Here is a 24,898-nt window from a genome sequence, read left to right as displayed (position 1 = left end):
ATAAAACAGTGGTGTTGTTGACAAGATCACAAAATACCTAATTCTGAATGAGCCCACTATTATCTTACGTCCCCTTTTGAAAATGGGGTGAAAAGGAGACAATATCACAACAACCAAAAATTTGGAGGAGTCAGACTTGAGGACTTGAAGTGAAAAGTGACAGTGATTTATTTTCAGCTCAGCAGACATAAAACAAGGTCTCAAAATGTGTGCGAGGGCCTGACAAAGTGGCAAACAAATCAAAACCAATATAACAAAACTAGGCCTGACTAATCTCTACCTCTGAAAACAAAACACAAACCAAAGACCTAACTTGTTTATTTAAAAAGAAACTTCACCACAATGAGAATACAGAGGGGGCACAAACCAATAATCCTAGTGTTTCTAGATAAAATTAACTATGTGACTGAAAAGCGTATAGGCTTCCCAACTCACCTCTTGTCCTCGAACTCTAATGTTGTTAGCAAGTGTGCTCAACACTGCAGCAGCTTAGGTAGATTAAGCACAGGGGATCAAGAAGAGGGAACTCTTCTGAGGTACCTGGATGATGATCGGCCAGCTTGAAGTCTGAGGGAACCTCTGAGCAGACTGACTGGACTGCACAGGTGGAAACCAATCAGGTTGTTGGCACCCAGAGAGAAATCAGGGGAGGAAGACAGAGAAGGAAAAGCAGAAAGGAAGGGGGGGGGGGGGGCAGTACATCCAAAACCTGTAATATTCCTGACACCATTTAAATGCAGTCTAAAACCACAGTGAAACATCGGGTGGATTTTAAGCCTCTTGTACACTGCACATGTGCTTTGGTTGCCATGCGTTAACGTCCACCCAGTGTGTCAGAAAGAAATTACCTTGACATGAAAACATCAGTCTTGGAGGAACTGTAAAAGCTGCACTTTGAGGTTTGGCTAAGTTGTTACATTTCGTAGTGGGTTGCTGCTGTGCTGTACTGAGCTACTGTTATCAAGTGACTGACAACTAATGATGTGGAAGAAAAAATAGGGAGTGCTGCACAGGGTTTAGACTCTGTGTAGTTAGATGTAAACAACAACAATCAGGTGTTCACTTAGAGATAAATAAAAAACAACTGGCCAGCTCTCCCAGTGTAACAGTCCAAAAATGCATTTGAGGCCCTTCGACTGTAGTTAAAAATCCTTTATTAATACATGGATGACCAACGCGTTTTGACTACAGAGTCTTCTTCACGGTGTAAAATGCATTGGAAACAGGTGTGCAGTTTAAGAGCTCATGTGAGGGTCATGTAACACAGGTCACATGATATATTGGTGTTGCCCTACTAGACAAAAAACCACACTGACAGAAATGAAAATGACATAAATGTATACTTTAAATAATTGACATGTTTAGTAAGAAGAAAAAAGGTTCAATGCCAAATAAATAAAAAGGAAACACCTGTGAAATAAAATAAGAATTATTATATATTGTGACAAAGCTGCACATAAAAAAACTGAAAAATATATGATCTGTATGATGAGGATAATAAACAATATGTGTGAATGGACAACAAACTCATAACGTGCAAAAATTGAAATATTTATGAAATGTATAACTAATGAGTGAAAACTAAAACTTAATCACCCCCAGTAATATCTATAAAAATATGTCATCAGTTATTGAACCTCTTTTCTTATTAACTGTGTTAATTATTTAAAGCAGGGGATTCAAACATACAGCCCGTGGGCCAGAACCGGCCCACCAAAGGGTCCAATCTGGCCCAACAGATGACTTGGCTAATAGATGCAAGGTTTTAGGAGCAAGTTACACAGTGAGTAGCTGCTTCATGTAAACCCTGACCAGGATACAGTTCTCTTAAAAAAACATTAAATACTTATAGAGAGAATCTGCATCAAAATTATCTTAAAACAATATTGGTGAAACCCTTTCGCTAAAAACATGAAATGTATGGATAAATACACACGAAATGGACTGAATGTGGGAAAACTGAGACATTATTTAAACTGTGCTTATTTTCTTAAGACACCTCAGGTTGTTCATCCGTTTTATGAAGGATGGACGTTCACAGAATGTACCTTTACTTGTCCACACGTAATGAAATGGGAAAAAAATTGGAGCTGTTGCTATTTATAGGTTATTTTGTGATGGTTTTATTGGTCCGGCCCACGTGAGATCAAGTTGTATGTGGCTCGTGAACTAAACTGAGTTTAACACCCCTGATTTAAAGTATACATCTATGTCATTTTCATTTCTGTCAGTGTTTTTCTTTGTCTAGTTGAGATACACCAACATATCATGTGACCTGTTTCATGTGGGCTTTTAGATTGCACACCTGTTTCAAATACATTTGACTTCCCGATCAAGAATCTCTAGTCAAAACGCACTGGTTATCGATGTATTATTAAAGGATATCAACAATAGTCAGAGTGCCTCTGATGCATTTTTGGACTGTTACACTGAGTGAACCAGCCAGTCGTTTTTAATCTTTAACTAATTACGTGGTTTCATAAAAGCAGTGTGAAGTGTTTTACTTTTAATTTAGTCCCAAAACAATGTTATCAGTGCTGTATAATAATGTTAACTGAAGTGACATTTGCGGCAGTGATGTTTCTCAGAGTCAGAGTAATTTTGTTTCTCTACGCTCGATTTCCAGGATAGACTCAATTAGCAACCAGCACAGTTAGTGTATCATGTTGGCTCAAAAAACAGGTGAAAGACCAGCTGTTCTGTCTCTCTCTTAAGCAAGGATATTGATTTTATTGACAGCCAGGCCACCAGTATATGTGTGGTATTTTCTTTTTGGCGGTATTAATCCATGAAACTGAATCAAGAAGAAGAGAAGAATCCAGTGTAGGCTGATTGAAATGAAACAGAAAGCTCCTTTAAGCCCATTCAACCATATCACTGTTTTCTACTAACCCCACTTCATCTAAGTCCAGACCCCCCTTAATCCGCAGCATTAAATTCCCATCTCTTTACATTCAAATATCACAGTATCCTCAGCCTGTAATAAGATATGAAATTGTCTAATAAAGGCCATTGGGAAATGGTGTGGGATATGGCTTTGCCTCATGTAGCATCTATTTCTGTGTTTTTCTATTTCAATCTTATTCTCTTCATCCTTTCTTCTTGTTTTTTAGTAGTCCTGGGTCAGTCTGTCCCTGACCCAAACAAATAATTGGGAAGCTAAAAGCACACGCTGGCCCACGGGATCTCCCAGAGTCTTATAAACAAAATCAAATGCCAGCTTGTGTCTGGCCTCCTCGCTGCTGCTCAGCAGTCATGACGATTCGTTATTCTGTTTCAAACCTACAGAGAAATTTCTCGATCCTAATCCCCTCATGTGGCTAAAAACTTGAATTGCTATTGGATTTGTGTCCATTTAAGATGGCTTTTTCTCATAATAAGCCCTAAGGGGAAAAAAGCAATTGGGATTCATAAAGCTGAGTCCAAAGAGAAGTTGACTATGGCGCTATAGACTTGTCCTTCCGTACCCTCTCCTGCTTCCTCCTCCTACTTTCTCCGAGCAACTTTATTTAAATTCCCCCCAGCAGACTCAGAAATGAAAGCAAGCGTCTTCTAGCTGTCTGCTCCCATTTATTGCCGCACCCCCACTGTTTCCACATCTCTTGAACGCTCAGGCGGCCGCTTAGAGCTTGAAGGTCATGGAAGTTCATTCAGAGTTCAAACATCTGTAGCATCTTATAGAGCTATGGAAGTGAGTACCTCACAGTCACTGTTAAACGTGACATTTTTTTCATGTTGAACTGGTAGTAGGGGAACTCTCCTGCCATGCACTACAGGGAAAGCCAAAATGCACAAATTGACTGCTCCTGATAGCAAGATACAAACAAGAAAGCCAACATTTTAGCAAGTTTTAAACATCCCTATTGGTCTCATTAATTGGGCTTCAGCCAGCGGGTTATGAGACAAGCGTGACTCCCCGTTTGTTATACCCCGCTACAATTGGTTGGTCTCAAGAGCTCTGCCCTATGGAATATTATCCTCAGACAAAAACCCTGTTTCCCAGAAGGCTTGTGTTACTGACACATCCAGGCTCTGAAAAGCCTCTTGTTAACAACAGCTGTAAAGTGAGCTTGTTCTATTCTATTGCTCTTTCTCTAGTTTAATCTCTCCCTCTTTCTCTCACTTTCATTTCTGTTTCTGCTACTGTCTGGTCGTGCATGGGGGAGGATCCTGAATTAATTAAAAGAAAAAGACTTTGAAGTTGGATACTTGGCCTCAGGGCATTCTGCTCCATTTTTGTTGTGGCGGCTGTTGAATTTTTGTTGTTACGTCGATGTTACCTGGAGATTCAGCCACCGGACAATGTCATCTCATTAGGCAGTACCTTTTTTCCCTATAGCCAAGCACTGCTTAATATTTACCAGACAGTCTTCTCTCACTGTCTCCTGCCTGTTTATGTGATTGCAATTTTGAACTTGACTTTGACCTCAGACTGAAGTCCTTTTATGTTCCTGTAGCGGAGTAACAATGAGCTCAGCCCATGCCTCAGGTTGGGGAGTAACCCATTACACTGTAATTGGACTACCACAATATGATTTCAGAAATTGCAAACTGCTAATTTGTCACAGTTACTACTGAAGCACAACAGACGCTTTTGCAGAAATCAGGCACTGACTTGTTGGATTTCTCAGAAACATGAGTATTTGGGTTGTCACTTTATACACACAAATAGTTGTATTTCTTTTTTTTTTCGGAGGGGTGATGTAATTCTGCGTAATTTCATGCTTTAGCAGTGATGGAAATTGATCTACAGACTGTGAACAGTGATGACTAGAGATTAAACTGTGACAGCAGTCTCAAACTTGAGTCGACTGTGTGATCAGTAAACCCTTCATCATACGCAAGTCTCCTGTAAGAAAGAGGTATCTGTTTTTTCTGACACAATCCCTCTCTGCAGTCTCTGTAGCTACTGTAATATAAATAGGTCTAGGGATCTGTCCCTTTTTTGTTTCAAAGAGAAATGGGATCATCTGTAAAGGAATGAGACCCAGGAGCCCCTCAACACAATGAAGTCATATGAGGGGGCGGTGATCTAACCCAAGATGATGGCCTGTCAGCAGCTGCAGTTGTAACTGTGCCGAGACGGACGGAATAAGGACTGAAGTAGCGAGACTCAGAGCGAAGGAGGAGACAGAGAGTCAGGTTAGAGGGAGAGGAGACGTACTGTAGAAAAGAGAGAAAGGTAGAGAGTGACAGGAAGACAGATAACGAGGGAAAAGGAAGCCGCCGAAGAGACAGAGGACTGAATTAGAGGGCAGGCCAGACTGGAGCTACTCTGCCAAGCTGCCCCTCTCAGCACGGGACTCATGCCTATTTCCATCCCATCAACCCCCTCCATCTCTGTCGCACTCTCTCCGTTCGCTCTCATGACATGCCACGTCCGAAGCTGAATCAGTGGGTGAATGATATTACCTTATGCTAAGAGCCCTGCCCACCCCAGCAAACCCCATCGTGTGCCTCGAGCAAATGAAATGCAATTCGTCACTCATTTCTGCTTAGCTTTTATTTCCCTCCTCCCTCCATTCATGTCTTCCTCGGCTTTCCCTTCTTTCTCTCCTCTGTTTAGTTCTGTCTCCCTCCATCGATTTTATCGCTGTCTCTGTAATTATCCTTTTTTATATTTACGTCCCTCCTTGAATTTCTACTTTCCATAGCAGTAAACGTACAGTTTTAGCAGTTGATTGATTATGAAAATACAGCCCATAGTTACTGGAAGAAATAAAGTCTCTTAAGTTTAAACTCAGCCTGGTTAAAATGTAAGTGCATCTTACTATCTGAATAATGCGCCCTTTAAAAAGCAGCACGCACATCCTAAATGATAAATACTGGGTGCTGGACAGAAGAACAAATACAAAAATTCAAAAACAGGTCCGCATAGCAGAAATTGCTCCTTTTGGACATTATAATCATACCACCACATGTGATGTTTCTGGCCAGCCCTTCATCAGACATGAACAAGATAAGGAGACACACCTCTATATATACAACCAGTTTTGTCTCATCATCATCCCACCATCCCCTCTGCTGAAATTTGATCCCCTTCATGTTGCCGGCCTCAGCTTGGCAGTAAATTTTACACAGCCTATTCGGAAAGATATAACGATTATAAACAAGCATAATATTATGCTAATCACGTCCTACTGCTTATTACTCATACAGTACAAGTTGGATTCACTGCCATGACACTGTTGTCACTGGATGCTGATGTATGCAACTTTTTAATTTGCCAAAGCATGTCAGTGACAAATACCAGTTCAGCCAATTTAAACTAATACAGTGTGGACCAGAAAAACAACCTGAATCGACCCAGCAGTGTAGAGGAAGGTACCACACAAACTTAATTAGATGGATTTTTGAATAGCAGGTGAATCCCAATAGTAAAGTCTTTCATTAGTTCCAAACATTTATAAAGCTATAGCTGCTCTGATAAAGAATTTGACAGAATAAGCCACCATATGATAATATAAAAATGCCGTCCTTGTTTTGCCTGACATTTAATTTTGCCACCTACACCTCCAGCATGTCGCCATCCATCCAACACTCGCTGGCGCCTTCTCCCACCCATCTCAGCCTTTTCTGCCTCCGTTCCTGCCTTTATCCATGTTTTCTCCGCTCCCCCTCTCGATCACTGAGTGGGTCTAGCCGTCTTTGATGTCTGTTGTGTGTTTTAATGAGTTTGTTGTTGACGGTTGCTCTGCCTCCCCCCCTTCTCTCTCTGCCACCCGTCCTGCCTGCTGGGCCGAAGCCACAGGAGTGCCAGCACAAGACAGGCAGAAACCTCTCTCACACACACACACACACACACACACACACCAGACTTTTTTTTTTGGTTACTTAAAGAGTGGATGCACGCAAACAAAGTTTAATGCCTTTATTCGCTTACAAGTACACGTACAAGCAGATATCGTCTGCGTACATAGACATGTAGTGTGCTGTAAATGTACAATTTCAGATACATCTACTGAGTCACACACATAAAACAGGTGGAAACACATACGCATGCATGTATGTAGAGGACAGAGGAGTTTGTTTCCCTGCGGTCTCCTGGGAGGCAGCTGTGTACTGATGTATTAATCATCTTCGTCTCCAGCTTGCTAATTAATGACCCATCTGTCCCCTCTCACTGATGTTCCACTTCAAACTCCCTCATACACAAACACACTCACACAGGGGCTGCGACACAACAACCAAATGCAAGTTCCAGTGATGTAACTCCAGCTCCGGTTTCAGGGAAATATTAACAGACACAGCGAGCCACACACTCTCATCTGTATTCATGTAGGGGACCATAAGAAGAGTGTTTGTGGCAACTTTATCAGGGCGGAGTTCTCCTCTTCAGTTGCGTTTAGGTGGCAGACATCGTGCGCTCAGGCTTGTCTGTGCGTGTGTGTGTTTATGTGTGCACTTACGTGGGTGTATGTGTGTGTTCGTAGGCTTATCAGGTGAGCCCGGGCAGAGTGTCAGATGCGGTAATGGAGGCTTCAAAGACAAGCGCTGCGGTGAGTTCCCTGGCTGCCTTTTTCCAACCCTCCCCACCCTCCTTCTCCCTCCTCCCCTTCCTCCCCTACTCCTGCATAGAGGCAGACAGGCACACAGGTAGACACCTGGATGGATAAGGAAGGGATGCAGGGAGGGAGATAAGCAAGCAGATAAATAATTAAGTGGGTGCAAAGTCAAACAGACAACAGGCAGACAGAATAAATCAGGCTGAGCGACAGGCAGAGCAGATATTGGAGAGCAGGGAGGCTGCCTGATGGACAGGACAGACAGACAGAGGTACAGTCACACAGTCAGAGTCGTGGCCAGGTGCTTGCCCTGCCCACCTCCCTTTCACTTGCATGAGTAGAGCCACTTCAAACACCCGCCGCTTGTCTGCTGCTTTGTTCTCTTTGCAGCTGTGGTTGTTGTTGTTGTTTTGATGCCCGTCGTCGTCGTCGCCGCCATCGTTGATTTGCTTCCTTTTGAACGGCAGTTCTATTTCTGGCTCACCATTTGCTTGTTTCCATTTTCATCTTTTGTACTGTATATTTGTAAGAGTGAGTTTATTTATGTGTGTGTGTGTGTGTGTGTGCGTGTGCCTTTTCTTTTGAATTTGACAAACAGTCACAATTAAGGGATCGTAATTGAGTGTTTGATCTTTAAAATTGCCAGCGGAGGTTGATTGGTGTAATTTTTCAGGGATCATTTGGTCGTTTTTGTGGCTTTGAAGTAGGGCTGGGCAATAAATCAAAATTATATCGATATCATGACATGAGACTAGACATCGACTTTGGATATAATATCATAAGTGTTGTCTTTTCCTGATTTTAAACACTGCATTACAGTAAAGTGATGTAATTTTCCAAACTTAAACTGTTCTAGCTGCTCTGTTATTTTCCTTTACTCACATAGTCATTAAAACCACATTACCTTGATCATTTATCAAAAAATCATTGTGTAAATATCTTGTGAAAGCACCAACAGTATATAACCTTTGATTTTCTTCATATTGCCCAGCTCTAGTTTAAAGTAAATATGACAAGACCACACAGTTAAATCATCATATTACGGACAGTATGTTACCTAAAAAGTTCTGGTCAAGCATCTGTAGCTGATTAAATTAATTGCATTGTGGGATTTAAGATGTTTTCTTACCAGCATTAATGAATATTTTGTTTTGCTTCAAATGCTAATTGTAACCCTGATATTTACTCAGCTATAGAAATCATTTTAATGTATATATTTAAATAGATGTTGTCTTATTCTGTCTCATAGGTCTTCATAGCATTTGAACTCATTTACTGAACTATTTGAAATGACTGGTTGCCAAACATCAGTTATACATTTCTAAAGAACCCTTTGTGCATGTATTTCATATGTTAAAACAACCCTCAGGACGTGATCAAAGGAAGAATATGGAACAAAAGAAGGCAAAAGTAGCACAGTGTTGAGATGATGTCACAGACAGCATATCTTAACAGTGGCCGTTTATTTAGTATCACACTACTTAACATAATTTCTGTATTGTAGCTGACCCAAAAAGATGCATGTAAATGAATAATCTCTAATAATAATTCATGTCTGTAATTCCTTTTAATGCCATTTGATTTTCAGGGTTACAGCACAGCCTTACAGTGTAGGACTTTCACACTTACAATCCTGCTTTTCAGTTTAACTGTAAAAATGTATTTATATACATGTGAATTTTTACATGGGTGGTATGAGGTTGATAACAGGACACTGATATCACAGACTACCAAAGACATCACATACTATGGCATGTTGCCGCCACATTCCTATAATAGAAAATGTCTTATTTATTTTTTGTTTAATGAAAAGTTACAATTGCATGTTAAGAAATTATAATCATTTTTCAGCCCAGTTACCAGAGGAAAATGTTGGCATGGTTCGTTTCTGCAAACCAGGAATATGTTCCCTTAGCAAGTTTCAAAATATCCGCTAATAAATAACAGAAACATACAATGCCAACATGTTTACTGGCAGGTCAGTTGGTAATAATCCATTAGGTTTTGGCCAGTGTTTTATATTTAATATCAGCCATATAAAATTTAAATACAGAGTAACATTGTGGCCTCCACAACCTGACTTGTCTGATCAATGCACATTCTGCACACTCTATATATATATATGTGCTAATGTCTGGCCTCATCTCCCTGTCCCTGCTCCCTCCTAACAGCAAACCCTGGAAAACAACCTGACCAACCTGGTGAAGAGGAACAGTGAACTGGAGAACCAAATGGCAAAGCTCATCCAGATCTGTCAACAGGTTGAGGTACACAACATATCTTTGTGTCTGTGTCTTAAGTTACAGGATTGCAGGTTTAATTAGTCATAACTGTCACTCTAAAGGCCCAGACACACCAAACTAACTTCAGAGAGCTAGCAGTGACAAAAGCCCCCTGCTGTGTCGCCTGATATCATCCTGTCTTGGCTGAAAAAGTTGCACATGAAAATGCCGCAAAGACTACAGCCAACGGTCGAACCAGCACATGTGTTCTGCACCTGAGTGAGAGAAAATAACTCTCCACACCAGCAGACAACAGCAGTCTGTACTCCTCATTTAAAAAGGGAAACCGTCTTGACATCAGTTAGCGCATTATAAACACAATCCAATGTTGAGGAAACAAACCACATTAATTGTGCAACAGTGAAGACTAGCACAAGCATCACAAGAAATAATCTTACTTTATGTAGCAAGTTTGTTTTGGTCTCACTCCCTCTTGACTTCAGCTCTTTGTTTACTTTCCTCACTTCTGTTTCTCTTCTCTTGTGCCAGCTGAACAGCCAATCAGTATTCCTTTCATTGACGGGCTGTGCTGCAGATTTGTCTGCTTTTTTTTTTTTGGCCAATTCAGTATGCTGAATAAGTACATTTAATATGCTGAATTGATGTCAGGGACATTGAAATTTGAATAAAGCCACTCTGGTTGGCAGCCAAAACAAAGTTGTTGGTACATAAGGTAAGATTGTTTTTCTTTAGCCACTGAGCTCTTAAGCAGAAACGTTTCATATGGTATGTGTTAGTTATTTCCTCTCACATTTGTGCAGAACATATGTGCAGGTTGAACGTCGGCTATAGCATTTTCGTTGTGTTCATGTGCAGTCAGACACGTAATGGCAGCCATGGAGTTAGGGTAGCTTCAGTGTCTTGATGAGGGAACCTTGACTAGACGCCTGAAATGAAAGAGGAGTTCTTGAAACCACAAGAACTACCCCTTGATTCCAAGTGTATGTTGTCAGACTTACCATCCACGAAGCAGATGTAGTCCCTCATCCAGCACTTAGTGTCAAGCTTCAAAAACAATCACAAAAGAATTGTTTCAGTTGTTTTGTTTGCTGACCCATGCAGGACATAAGAAAGTTTGAGGCTTTAACCTGCATGAATTTCCTCCCTCTCTTGAACAGAGAAACCATAAACGCCTCCGAGCCTGTCACTGTTATTGATTGTATACAGTTTACTGCCTTTGCTATTTGTGACTGCTCTAATGCCACACTCCTCGCACTTTGTTTCTGACTCTGGAACGTTTCTGATTGAAGAAGCACGGTGGTTGAAATTGGACTTTATAATTTATTTTTCTTTCTTTCTTTCTTTCTTTCTTTCTTTCTTTCTTCTCGCTTTCCTTATCTGTTCTCTCACTCCTCTTGGCTCATGGTTTTGGTTGTGTGCCAGCAATAAAATCTGCACTCCATTCTTTCAGTTCCCTTTCACTAGCTACTGATCAAATATTGATTTGTCTCAAGACTTAAAAAGTGAATTTCAGTTCCCTGTTGCTGGTTCATAAAAGGTCAGTAGTGTAGCTCTGTTTTCAGACAATTATTAATCTTAAAAAATTATTACTTTGAAGCCAAAGACGAGAGAAAACTACATAAAACAGACCAAACAGACATGTTAATAATGGCTTAAATGTATCTTTAAAATCTCTTTCAGAGAAATGTGTTTATGTAGATTGATCTTGTTATGTGTCATTTGATCCGGCGACTGATGCAACGCACTGCCATGGATACGACAGATACCAGATACCACTTAGGCTCTCGGTGACCTCTTGTATGTTGCCGATGGTAGCTCTCCAGACAATCTGACTCAAACTATGACTCAAGAACAAAGCATGAGCTGGAGTAGCTCTCAGCAACCATCCACTCTCATGCTGTTTAAAGGGGCAGTTATGTAATTCAGACGACTTCAAACATTAGAATGACCACTCCACCGTGGGCACAGCTACTACCACAAGCACTTGTGCAAATATTCCATACTTTCAAGGTGCAAACAGCTTAATGTGATGCTTTAACTGTGTGCCTCTTCAAGGTCATTGTTTCAACTGCGTCTTATAATACAGCGAGATTTAGTTTTCATGCATTTCACTGCACTGAATATGATTTTTGGGATGAGTTACTGTTGAAACAGGCAACAGTTTAAATCCCGCCGGAGCCGCTCACACAAGAAATTTATGCTCCCGAGTCAAAGCAGATAAGATTATCTGTGAAATGGCATATATCTTCCAAGTAGAAACTTTATTTGACTTGTCACAAGCCGGCAGTGTTTCACAGCTCAGACACTTCAAGTTAGTGACAACCTTGGAGGAGTCCTAGCATGAACCCATACCTGTCTGCAGAATAATATACCTCAGCCAGTCACCGCTGACCTCTTCTACTCGGGCACACGTTGTGATTTAATGGAGGTACTGTGTGAATCCAGCCAGAGAGTACTGATGCTTAGCCAAGTGTTGTTTGTGCTGCATCGCTAACATGTGCATGCACAAACACACACACACAAGCGCATACTTTCTGTCTTGACGCACACGCTCTTAATAAACGCCATCATTTCTCTTGTGAGAGTTGACATTAATGGCCGCAGAGGACAAATGCACTTTGGTGCCGCCATCACTCTGCGTGCGGTTCATTTTCTTATTAGGCGGGCCTGACTCCATTTTCTCGGAGTCACTCCGAGGTCCATGAACAACAATTCATGCAGCCGCTCACCCAATCAAAATTAAATGATCGCTGCGTGATTCATTAGGTACAGACAAACTGTTCGTCAGCAACGCATGGAGAGAGAAAGAGTGAGAGAGAAAAAAAGTCTGTCTTTATATTGTCTCTGTCTGCATACCAATGTTGTGCCAACAACAACAGCAGAACCTCATCACTTATTCATCAAAAGGAAAATGAGGAGCGATAGCGTGGGGTTTGAACATGCTCCATTGACTCTTAAGCAAATTATTAAAAGAAACTATATGTTTTCCCGCCCTTGTTGAACCCATTCGGAGTTACTCTCCTGCGTGATGGCAATGTCGAGAGGCTAGTTTAATTATTAACGTGAGGAGTGAGGGAGTTTAATGTTCTCAGGTGAGTTTCACATTAATGCAGCTCTTTAGAGCAGAGGAAAGGAGAGGGGAAAGGAAGACAAATGAGGAGGAGAAGATGGAATTGTTAGGAGAGGAAAGTGCAAACGGAAAAGGGAAGATAAAAGGATGAGAGAGCAGGGTTGAGAGGGCAAACAGAGGCAGAGGATGTGAGCGTTAGTGTGACAGCCAATGATCTCTGTGACTGAAACAGGCACTGTGCAGAGAAAAAAAAAACGCTCTGCAATAATGCAATACAAGACAGACAGGGAATTTTTTTTTTTTAAAAAAAAGAGAGGTTTGGTGGAGTGAGAGAAGTGTGTGCACAAAGTGAGAAATCTCTGAAGGGCTTTGAGCATGACCTGGTTTCCTCTCCTCCTTGTTTGCATCATATTGTATTGGTGCCGAAGATATGATCAAACACAGAGTGAGTCAGCTTTCAGTGTGTCAGCGCGCACAGCAGCGATGCAGCGCTGTTCTCTGGGGTTCTCTTTGGGGAGTTATCTTCTCTACAGTCTTAGGGAAAAGATGAGTTGACTTGATGATGTGTAGGATGTGTTTCTTTCTTGGGAGGCCTCCCTCCTTATCGCAATATTTGGTGTAGGATGGTTAAAGCTGTCGCTGCACTTAATGACATGCAGAATAATGTTCAGCATGCTTGAAAAAAATTGAGGGAATGGTGTGATTCTTGAGCATTTGCAGTGATTGCTGTTGAGCTAACACACTTCACTGTTATCCAGTCAATGCCAGATAGCTGGCTGGATATTAATAGGCAGCAGAGAAGAGGCACTCAGTGAGGCTGTTTGGCAAAGAGCATTTCCCCCCAGAAAACACTTTGATATTGAATAGATGTTGATACAATGGCAACTGAAACTAAATGTAGAGCCAAAGCAAAGGCGGAGATGATACTCACAGCCCTGCAAATATGCTCCATGATACCTGCTCGCTGTTTGTCTCAATTACAGACTGTTTTAACACTCCAAATATGTCATATGTGCTGACTTGGTGTAACCCACCTCCTGCACATAAATGAATATGTTTACATGTGCGCTAATATTCCACTTTAATTCTTAATGCAGTAATATTCTGAATTTGATGCAGGTCATGTGAACAGCTTATTCTGTTTGTTTATTCTGAATTAGGCCTTCTCCAAATGTAGCATTTTCTGATTAAGACATGTGGGATATGATATTATTTCAGGTTTTATAGTGTATTTGATATGAACATCACAGTCGCCTTAGAAATGCACATTCATGCACAAGAACCAGATGCCCTGTGTTTAGTGTTTGTAGCAAAACGGCAATTGGCAACACCTGTCCAGGAGCATTATTTGGGCATTGCTTTGGAATATGCATGTCTTTTGGGTGTTTTACCACAGTATGCAACTCACGGCCTCTTGCCTGTTTACAGTCAGCTTGTGTGTTGTACAAAAAACCAACCAGCCACCAGTTTGCAAGGCCGAGGCAGAGATACATGCCCAAAAGAAAAGTCCACATTTCAGGTTTAAAGGCGAAACACAGCCAAGGTATATAATATTCATATCTATGTTTTCAATAGTTTATGAACACCTTAAAACAAGAGTGGTTGATTTTGTTGCCTTAGAATGAGCCATTTTATCTACAAACAGAGCAGGTCCTCTTACACAGAGTCTGCCATGTTGTTCTACAGTCATCCAGAACAAACAAATCAAACACTGGCTCTAGGTACAGTAGAGTAAGTCAGCTACTGTAGTTCCCCTACATGCTTTGTACATGGGATAAGTTTCAGTTCTGCAACCCCTTGCTAAATGCCACAAAATCCCACACACTAGACCAGGAGTGTCAAACACACGGCCCAGGGGCCAAAACCAGCCCGCCAAAGGGTCCAATCCAGCCCTCTAGATGACTTTGCACACCTAATGTTGATGCACATGTGAAGGCTGAGAGGTTTCAGCAATTCAAACAGTGAGTAGCTACTAACAAAACTTCAGATTGGAAATGGTTTTTAAGGCAGGGGGTGACTTAACCTGCCTCTTCAGGAGCTTCCACTGTAGTGGAAAATCCATGTGATGTAATTAAAGTAGAGTAGAAGACTGAATGTGGAAAAACTACTACTAGACATACTGTTGAATTTGCTCTTGATGAATATTTGTTTTGTAAATCTATGGATGAAGTTTTCAGTTTCTTCACACTAAAAGAAATGGGGAAAAAAATTGAAGGGGTTGCTAATTATAGGTTGTTATGCAGTGGTTGTACTGGTTCGGCCCACTTGAGACCAAATTGGGCTGTATGTGGCCCCTGAACTAAAGTGAGTTTGACATCCCTGCACTAGACCTTTAGAGAATATAATAATAATAATATTTATTTTTAAAGCGCTTTTCAAAACCGACTTTTTAAAGAACTGATAAAAACACTACGGTATGTTTAAAACTGAAGAAATAAGAGTCTAAATGAACTCAAAACTCAAGTAAAATCAGCAAAGGCTCTCCGATAAAAATCTGTTTTAAGAAGGGATTTGAAAGAGATCACTGACTTGGCCGACCTGATTTCCTCGGGCAGATTGTTCCAGAGCCTCGGGGCCCTGACAGCAAACGCTCTGGCCCCTTTAGTTTTCAGCTGGACCTCTAGAACAGAGGAAACACCTTTGCCCAAGGACCTCAAAGTATGTCCTGGCGTGTACGGCAGTAAAGGTCGGCGATACAGATAGGAGAGAGACCATGAAGAGCCTTGAATGTAATCATTCATTCATTCATTCATTCATTCATCTTTTAACCGCTTCATCCTCTTGAGGGTCGCGGGGGGGCTGGAGCCTATCCCAGCTGACATCGGACAGGTCGCCAGACTATCGCAGGGCTGACACATAGAGACAAACAACCATTCACGCTCACATTCACACCTACGGACAATTTAGAGTTATCAATTAACCTAGTCCCCAATCTGCATGTCTTTGGACTGTGGGAGGAAGCCGGAGTGCCCGGAGAGAACCCACGCTGACATGGGGAGAACATGCAAACTCCACACAGAAGGGCTCCCACGCCCGGGATCGAACCGGCAACCCTCTTGCTGTGAGGCGAGAGTGCTAACCACCACATCACCGTGCCGCCCGAATGTAATCAGTAAAATCTTAAAATTTATTCTAAAACACACTGGGAGCCAGTGTGAGGAGGCTAAAACTGGAGTGTGGACACGTCTCTTGGTTGCACCGCTGCATGTAAACAGGAGTATTCATATTCATTTTTATTTTCCTAATGACCAGCTTTGTAAAGATATTCTTTTTCAGAATAAGGGCAAAACAAACAGAATATTTTTTGCATGTAAACAGTCACTGTCTTCTTTCCTCTCTCATAATAGTCAGCTAGCTTTTATCTGTGTGCATGTGTTGCCTCATGTTCGTCGCCTCATTGCTTTTTTTCTCAAAAGTATGTGGCACAACTTCATGAACAAAGTTTTTATTATGTCCTGATTTCACACCAGCCACCATTTTGTAGCAGCCGAAGTTCCCCCTCTTGTTCAAATGGACACCTCAAAGGATGCTCTCAATTTTTTATTATTTTTTTTTTTTTAATGCCACTGTACAAGTTTTAAGGGAGATTTTCATTTAATTCCCAGGGAGCCTCCTCTTTCATACTTACATAATAGCTCCTACAAGGCCTGTGCACTGGAGACTTGGAACTTTGTCAGTGTTGCGAAGTTCTTGATGTTGCGTTTAACATCTCTCTCCTCTGAATTCGTCTCGAAACTTGACAGTTGATCAGATTTTCTGCCTTTCCATCTGGCTCCGTCCCACTTTATCTCGCTCTCGCGCTCTGTGTTTGTGGTTCAGCTAACCCGCCTGAAACACAGATTGTGTTGTGACAAGGCGTGTTCTTTGGCAGCTTTTTAATGAGGGCACTAACTAGTAAGCGTATGTCGCCTCGCTCATACACTGTGTCTCCCGGTGGGGAACTCATCATCCAGACGCAGCTAATGTGGAGTAAGCATTGTTTGAGGTAGCAGTCAAAGCAGCAGCCAGCTTTTTCCAACCCCTGGAATTGTGTTGCCAGCTGGGAGGAAACTAAATTAGCTCACTGATAAGGTTGTAAGTGTGTGCGTATTAGGACTGATGGAAAAAGGAAAGAATGGCATCAGACTGAAGCCCAGTGGGTTTTAATGCTCAGACATGTATGTCTACTGATTCAACATTGAGCTGTAAGTCATTAGCCAGACCTGTCTAGGTTTATGTACACTGAAGCTGATCCCACTGTGTGCTGAATAAGAATCAGCTGTGTGGAGAAGACTGTAATGCTGTCTAATCCTTTGTATCAGGTCTCATCTCGCCTTTCTTTACTTTTCTACCTGAGTATCAGTGAGATCGAAGAGTCTGCTGATGTTGTTTGTCTTTGCTATATTTCTAAAGCCATTTGCGGCTCCGCTTTCAGCCACAGATGAGGACATCAGTGCAGCGGGATAATGGCATGTAATGAAATAAAACTCTCGCCTTTATAAAATTGTTATTGTGTGTTGTGCTTTTAACAGATAGCCACGCCACGTTTTCATTTGCAAATCTATAAATTTCTCAGTTTTTGTGTAAAGTTTTTATGTCCTCCCTCCATCTGTCAAGTCCATTTATTTTAATGAAAGGGCAGCGATGCTTTAAGCCAAATGATAACAGAAGCATGCTGATATGCTCAGGTTCAGCAGGTATGATGTTCACCATGTTCATCATCTTAGCGTAGCATTTGGCATGCTGACATTTGATTATTACCTCTAAACATGAAGTGCAACTGATGCTGGTGGAAATGTCATTTATCATGATTTATATTGATTTTTCAGGACAAAATATTTTTATTGCACTTAAATGTTTAAATAAACAGAGCACTGCTTTAACTTTCATATTGTGCTACATTCCTGCTTATTAACAAATCATTGCATTAAAATAAGACTGGCCCAATATCACGAATCACAATTTGCCTCAGAGTAGACTCACAAGTCAGTCTTTAGACGCTTTGCTTAACTAAAGACTGATGACTTTCTCCCTGATTTTGTGTTATCAGGGAGTTGCGGATTGTGTTGCGGATACAATTTCAGAGTTTAAAAAAACTCCCTACCTTGCAGAACCAATAGTAAATCTGCAGGGGGGTCCTTCGGTGGCTCACTGAACTCTTGTGTTCGTAAACATAGTCCCACTAGAAACACGTGTAGCGGTACAAAATGGCTCAAGTCGCTGTAAGTCCTTCATTTCCACAATCTTGTGGACTGAGCACACGTTTGATAAAACGGAGTTAAATCTCTCAGCATCCATTTTCAAGCTCTCTGTGTGTTTGTTTCCTTGCGGACGAGAAAAGGTGGAGCGTACATTTCCGGGAGGGCGTGTCCTTTTAAAAAATACAAGAGGCGTTGCTTTGTTGCCGGCTGTTTTCTCCGGTGTGTTAAACACACTTTAGAAAGGAGTGAACCCAGGCTATCAGAAGGCGGAGATCTCTGATTGTCTGGTGGCGAGACTACAGGAAGAGCAACTGAGGAGGAATCCCTCTTGTTCTTCTTGTCCAGGACAGACAGAATTCAGTGCATCTCCTAGAAGAAATATTATTAGTGTTATCAGACACACATCTTTGGCCAAATGGTTATTGAGTGCGTCTTTGGGACAGCAAGTAAGCTGTGTTGCTTTGCAGCGCCAATACAAGTCTCATGCACTCTAGATCCAAAACATTTCCAAACAGCAGATGATGATCGGCACAGAGGGACTAGCTCTTTGCCTTCTGCTCTAAACGTTTGAGTTTCGTTTTGCCCGTCTAATTTCTGTGGTATAATACTCTTCTTCTCTACTCTGAACAGTTGGCCAATGTTGTTGCAATGTTCAGGAAAGTTTTTCAAAGGCTGACGCTGCAGGGTGTGTGCACAGCGGCATGACAGCTGCCATGGCTGCTAGTTTGAGAAGCGCTTGATTGCATATGCAGCTGACTTTTCTATGAGCGTAAAGCACATTTTCAACATCAGTATCAATTTATGGTGTTCATTTAATCATGTGAGGTGAAAATAGTGATCAAAATTAATATTTGATTTTTCACATTTTTTATTTAGCCTTTATTTGACCAGAAAAACCTCTTGGAATTAAAGATCTGGCCAAGACAGGCTGCAGTGTAAGTTACAGACAGAGAATAACATAGAACAAGAATACAGAATAAAAATATACAGCTCTAAAACAAGGAATATGAAACACAAAATAAGATCACTACAAGGAAAAGCCAAGAAGTACGATAATGTATACAAGAAGTGAACCATAAAATCGCAAAAAGGTCAACTACACATAATTACAATGACCAGCTAACCCACAATGTGACATTGGCATACAGAAGATTGTGCACAAAAACATCCTGAAACAGTGCTTTGACACAGCCAAAAGGAACCAAAGAGTGCAACTTTAAGTCTCTCTGCAGAAGACTCCACATATAAGGAGCTGCATAAATAAATGCTTGCTTGCCAAAGTCTGTACGTACCCTTGGTACAGACAATAAAACATGTTTAAACATGTCAGAGGATCATCAAAGTCTTTAGACGACATTGTCTGAGAACTATGAATGTCTGTACAAAATGTGATGCAGTTTATCTTGTAAATGTTCCGATCTTTAGTGGCGCTAGAGGAAAAGTCAGGGGATCACCAAAGTCCTTAGGGTTCATCCTCTGGGCACCATGGATGCAGAATTTCATGGCAATTCTTTTAATAGTTGCTGAGATATTTCAGCCTGAACCAAAGTGGTGGACCGACTGACAGCAGACACAAATCCATTGACTCCTTCGACATGGCTGTCCAGGTTTATCTACAAACATATATTTTATCATCTAGGATAATATCCATGATGATTAATCTGTGATTAATGTTATGTAGGTAAATCTGTGAGCATATAAAAGTTTACACGAACACTTGGTCTTAAAAGCCATTCTTTAAAATCATTGTCAGTGAAGCATTTCCAATTATCACCTCTTTGTGACATAACATCCTTGATAAATGTCTGGTAGTTTCTTTTACTCCATCCATAAAGCCGCTCTTCCCTGTTTTAGAGCTAGGTGCCACTCGGGTGTCATAAATCTCAGGGAACTGTCCCAGAATCCGGGGACAGCGTCAGAGATAAAGCTGTCACACTGAATCCTTGCATCTGTTTGAGGAGATCATGCCTGAGAGACAGCGGTGAGACGAGTGGAGGGGAGGTGTGGCGAGAGAGAAATTGAAGTGGTCAGTGAGGAGCCGACAGAATGGGGACCAGAGCTATAATAGAAAGAAGTGGACAAAAGTAAAGTGGGATAGGAGGCAGGAGAGGCTGATGGGAGTGGAATGAGAACAGAATTGATTCAAGATGTGAAGGTTTTGGTGTCAGCGAAAGGTTAACAGCTGTTCCGAACCTGGACTAGTCCTCACTAACTTTGAATCACAGCCACTTTGGCCGGAGTGGGTCATTTTGGGAGCCGTACATTGTTCAGCTGTCTGTGCTTGTTGTGTGCAGTTGGAGCCACCGGATGTCCACATGCTGTAGTTGGTGGGTGTGCCGTAGGGCAGGGCAGTTTGTTTGCAATATTGATGAACCACAATATGGCAAATGTATGCAAAATTACAACTGAATAAATAATGCTCAGTGCATTGTCACTATAGGTTTTAATTACAGTTTGCTTAGAAACTTAAATTCACAGTATGAACAGTATAACAGTGTCTTGTAAAACATTATATGTTCATGGCATCATGACGCATTGCTGCTGAAAGTCAATTGAAGCTTAGATTGAATCACCAGCAGCCTCAGTGTGACAGGTCCATGTCATTGGTCCGACAGCCCATTGGTCCGACATCCCATTAGTCCGACGGTCCACGGTGCTGAACGGCTCCCGGCGGGCATATTTCTGCTTTGATGGTGCATCGCGACCGGCTCTGGGTCAGCTGGGAAAGGCTTGAGGCGAAGCAGGCTCACAGCTTATGAGTTTGTCACTTTCTTTTTCATTTTAACCCACACCATGATCTTTTCCTGACCCTAACCAAGTGGTTTTTGTGCCTACACCTAACCAGACCTTAACCACAGGGCACCATGATGATTTCGGAACAACGGGACTTCCGAACAATGGGTTTAATATGGTCGGAACAATGGGAAGTCGGACCAATGGGCAGTTCCCAGTGTGACAATAGATTAATAGAAATGATCTGTGTTGCGGCCGAGGAGTTAAGGCGCCAATCATGAATCCCTAATTCACGTGTGGCTGGGCAGCGTTATACATGTTCTCACTTCATAAGAGCGGGTTTAAAGTTTAGTTGACATGGATTATAATTAACTATGTATCGTTCATAGTTCACAATATGAGTTTTGAACCCTAAAAAAAAAAAAAATCAATATCCATTCATTTTCAATTCTGTTTTTTGTTTGTTTGTTTGTTTGCTTTATTTTAATGAATAAAATCTTGTGATCTTGTGTGTTTCCAAAACTGATCTGATGCTTCACCTTGATGTGTCGTTTCAAATTTGTTGTTAATGTAGCTTTGGTTGAGTTAAGTTGAGTTGAGTTGAGTTGAGTTGAGTTGCTTTCATTTAGTTTAGTTTCCTTTCCTTTCCTTTCCTTTCTTTAAGACGGGACAGTGCAAATTGATAAATACACACATTATAAAAATGCCAGAATTAGTCAAAAGACTACTTTCCATCTGTCGTCCGTTGGCCAAGATGTTACTCAAGGCTGCCTAAAATGAAACAAATCACAAAAAAACAAACAAAAATACAAACAAAAAACAAAACAAGACGACACAAAAACACAAAAAAGAGAAAGAAAACAGGGCATACATTTTAAAAGACGTATTTAAACACATCAACAAAGAATGATTTTACCCATGATTTTTTAGTCATAAGAATTTAATGATCATCAAATGTGCAACTCAGTGTTGAAAATTCAGGCAAAGTTGATGCAATATAAAAGGACAGAATTTTTAAAAGCACTAGAGGCAGTAGTGATATATTTCCATATGGAACAAAAGTGCAACACTAGCAGGACATAATTAGCAGCAACTGACGTTCGGCTTTGTTTTCAATAGCCAGCAGGCACACTATGCATAAACGTGACATTTTTCTGTTGGAATCTGGACTGATGTGTTCATAAAAGTAATTTAAATATACTGTAGATATGAACTGGCTTCAGGAGTTCTGGTGGCTATGTTTTCTGACATGCCATTAGCACTAGGGATGGTGGTGTTTTGTTGCCAAAATGGATGCCATAAATCCTTGTTGTTAACTGTCCTGAGAGTGACTGAAACTCATGTTGCAAACTGGTGTGTTCAGTTCACTGTTCACCAAAAATATGAGCCTGGTTAAGCTCTTTTAGCACATTAATGCCCATCAATGCAGAACTTTGTTGTGTGGCATTTATTCATTATCTATTGTCTATGTTCAGCTATTTAATAAAAGCAAAAAATGCCCCAAAATAAGTATTAAAACAGTTATCTTAAGTTACATATCACTGGAGTGTTTAAACCGTCATACTACAAACATGATACCTCAGACAGCAGGGGTGTGATTGTGTTGAAACCACAACCGAATTGATGTCACATCATGAACGATCTTCTTCTGTCTATACTCAAATCCAAGGTTTTATTTTACCATTATAGCAAATTTGTTGTATGTTGATAGACATCTGTGAATAACTTTGTACACCTGCAGTAGTTGTTATGAATGAAAACTTTATCAATGCTTGTTCACACAACACAAGTTTGTAAAGATGCACAGTTTAGGAAAATAAATTGGGATTTGTCATGTCGGAGTGAGTGGGTAATTCAGCATTGTTCGCCAGGGTTTGTGATGTTATTACTGTGACAAATACACAAAGCTTTATCGGAATTGAATGAGCATTGCTGTATCATTAAAACTCAAACACACACACACACACACACACACACACACACATGCACACAGAGTTCAGTTCATCTATCTGGAGTCAACAGATTTTCTTAGAATCACAGAACAGTGAGAGATGACAATGTTAAATCACAATACCAGGGGGATTTCAGACTCGCCTCCTAATTTGGACTTCAGCCCACCTCCGTGTGATCAACAACATCTGAATGACTCGGCTTGGCCACACACATCAGTCACGTCGCTCTTTGCTGAAACAGCACAGAGTGGGTGGTGAATGGTGACTGACAGTCATTTGAAGCCAGAATTATTATTAGTTTTTGGCTATACAGCTCATTTTTATTTCATTTCAGCTTGTAAGTAATACAGCACTCATTTTCACAGTGTAAAAATATGAGGGATAAATTTAATCTTGACACAATGCAGAGCTGAATTCAGCTCTAATGATGTGCGAGAGCATATGTTCCTAATGTAACCCTGCAGAGGTGGAAGACAGGGTGAAGTCTTCCTGATTTGGTAATGGACAACTTTTTGGATTTAATGATTCTGCTGTCAGATCACACTCTGTGTGCTGCATTGTAATCATAATGGTCTAGATGGGCTTATTTAATACTATTCACTTGCTAATTATGCCTGCATTTCATTTTCTGTCTTAATAGAGTATAATTATAACTGCTGATGCCAACACATGTCTGTGATGTTTTTTTATTCTATTTGATGTTATTATTGTGGCCTCATCAGATAATGAGTGGATGATACTGAATGGGGTGCTCTTAAATGTCAGCTGCATTACCGTAAAGATAAATGTACAGCCCAGTGAGAATGTGTGTATGTTACCCGGATGAGTTTATAAGATGTGACAGATCTTGTTGGTTAAATTTGAGTGCAATTATCCCAATTAGTTTGCAAATAGCATCAACCACCATACTTTAAAGCATTTAGAATTAGCACACAGACAGCTTTTTTCCCTCAGTCCATCTCAGCCAGTGTTTTGACTCTTTTTCACAACCTCTCTGATAGCAGGAGCAGCTGGAAAGTGTTTGACACTGAAAGTGTTTTCAATCTTGCCGCGGTTGTTCTTCACATATTCCAATAATAGACCTATACTTTAACATGGAGCTGGCTCTGTGATTTCAGTGCACCTGCAGAGGAGCCTGATGAATAGGGAGATGCGCGGTAGGTGACAGTGTTTTTGTTAGCAGGGAGTGGATAATAATGTCAGGAGCTGGCAGAGGACGAGGACGAGGACGGGGGGGGGTTGAGCGAGGTGAAAGAGGAGGAGGACGGAGATGAAGATTGTTTCCGTAACTCTGAGCTGCCAAGTCGCTCAGTTGTAATTCACAGTGATCCTGGACGGCAGCATTTATCCTCTTTAATTACTAACCTGCAGTCATAAGATTGCTCTTTGCAGAATTAATTGTGTGTGTATGTGTGTGTGTGTGTGTGTGTGTGTGTGTGTGTGTGTGTGTCAGTGTGAATAATGAGGCTTAAGTGGATCGCCGCGTTGTAATGAGCTTTGTGGAGTGATGAGTGGAACTTGGTTGTTGGGGTAAGTAGTTTGATAGTCTGCAGCGCGACACAAAGTCACAACCCTGTCAGATTTAGGGTCGAGGAACTAATCAAAAAGAGATGAATCACTCTGTGGACTTACAGTCTCATACTGTACTCAGTACGAGAGTGCGGGAAATTACATGAAATGACCTTATTTTTATCGGTAAAAAGAATAGAGACTAAATCAACAGGTAGTTAATCTATAATGGTATGGGGGAAAAAAACTCACTGGAGACAATCAAGGAGATACCGTAACTTCCAAAGATTGGCAATAAAAGTGAAATTAACTCTTTTATTTGTAAGATTACGTCTCTGGTTCTTAATTCTGACGGTTAGTTTTTAAGAAGCTCCTTCAAATCCAAAATATACAGACTTTTTTTAATCCTTTATTTTACAGTATATTTCATTCTGCAGTTGGGAGCTCTTTAACGTGATTGAGTTTCAAATGGACATACTGTGTTGTGTCCTTATCGTCACAGTGCTGGTGTGATCTTTGATTTTAATACAATATTTGCGTCACTCACAGCAGTGTTGTAGTCAAGAAATCGAGATCAAGTCATGACCAGGACCTGGGGTGTCATTTATAAAACAATGCATAGGATCTATGCCAAAAATTGACGTACAGACAACAGCCAAAAATGTTGTACACCATCGACAGTTTCAACAATCAGGCTTCCACCTCA

General features: G+C 41.0%; 1 protein-coding gene across 5 annotated transcripts in view; it reads left to right on the top strand.

The window, feature by feature from the left end:
* The window catches only part of mid2 (midline 2), a 251,809-nt gene that overhangs the window by 170,538 nt on the left and 56,373 nt on the right, over positions 1–24,898 (top strand). For 4 of the 5 annotated variants that reach the window (XM_049586023.1, XM_049586024.1, XM_049586022.1 and 1 more), the window contains 2 exons: positions 7,434–7,499; positions 9,677–9,772. In XM_049586023.1, coding sequence (XP_049441980.1) covers positions 7,434–7,499; positions 9,677–9,772 — 162 coding nt within the window. The remainder of the gene's footprint in view (positions 1–7,433; positions 7,500–9,676; positions 9,773–24,898) is intronic. The other variant, XM_049586025.1, reaches the window with a different exon arrangement.

This window comes from Epinephelus fuscoguttatus, linkage group LG9 (assembly GCF_011397635.1).
Source record: "Epinephelus fuscoguttatus linkage group LG9, E.fuscoguttatus.final_Chr_v1".
Taxonomy (NCBI): domain Eukaryota; kingdom Metazoa; phylum Chordata; class Actinopteri; order Perciformes; family Serranidae; genus Epinephelus; species Epinephelus fuscoguttatus.
The sequence above is the reverse complement of the archived record's forward strand: the minus strand, read 5'-3'. Positions and strand labels throughout refer to the sequence as shown.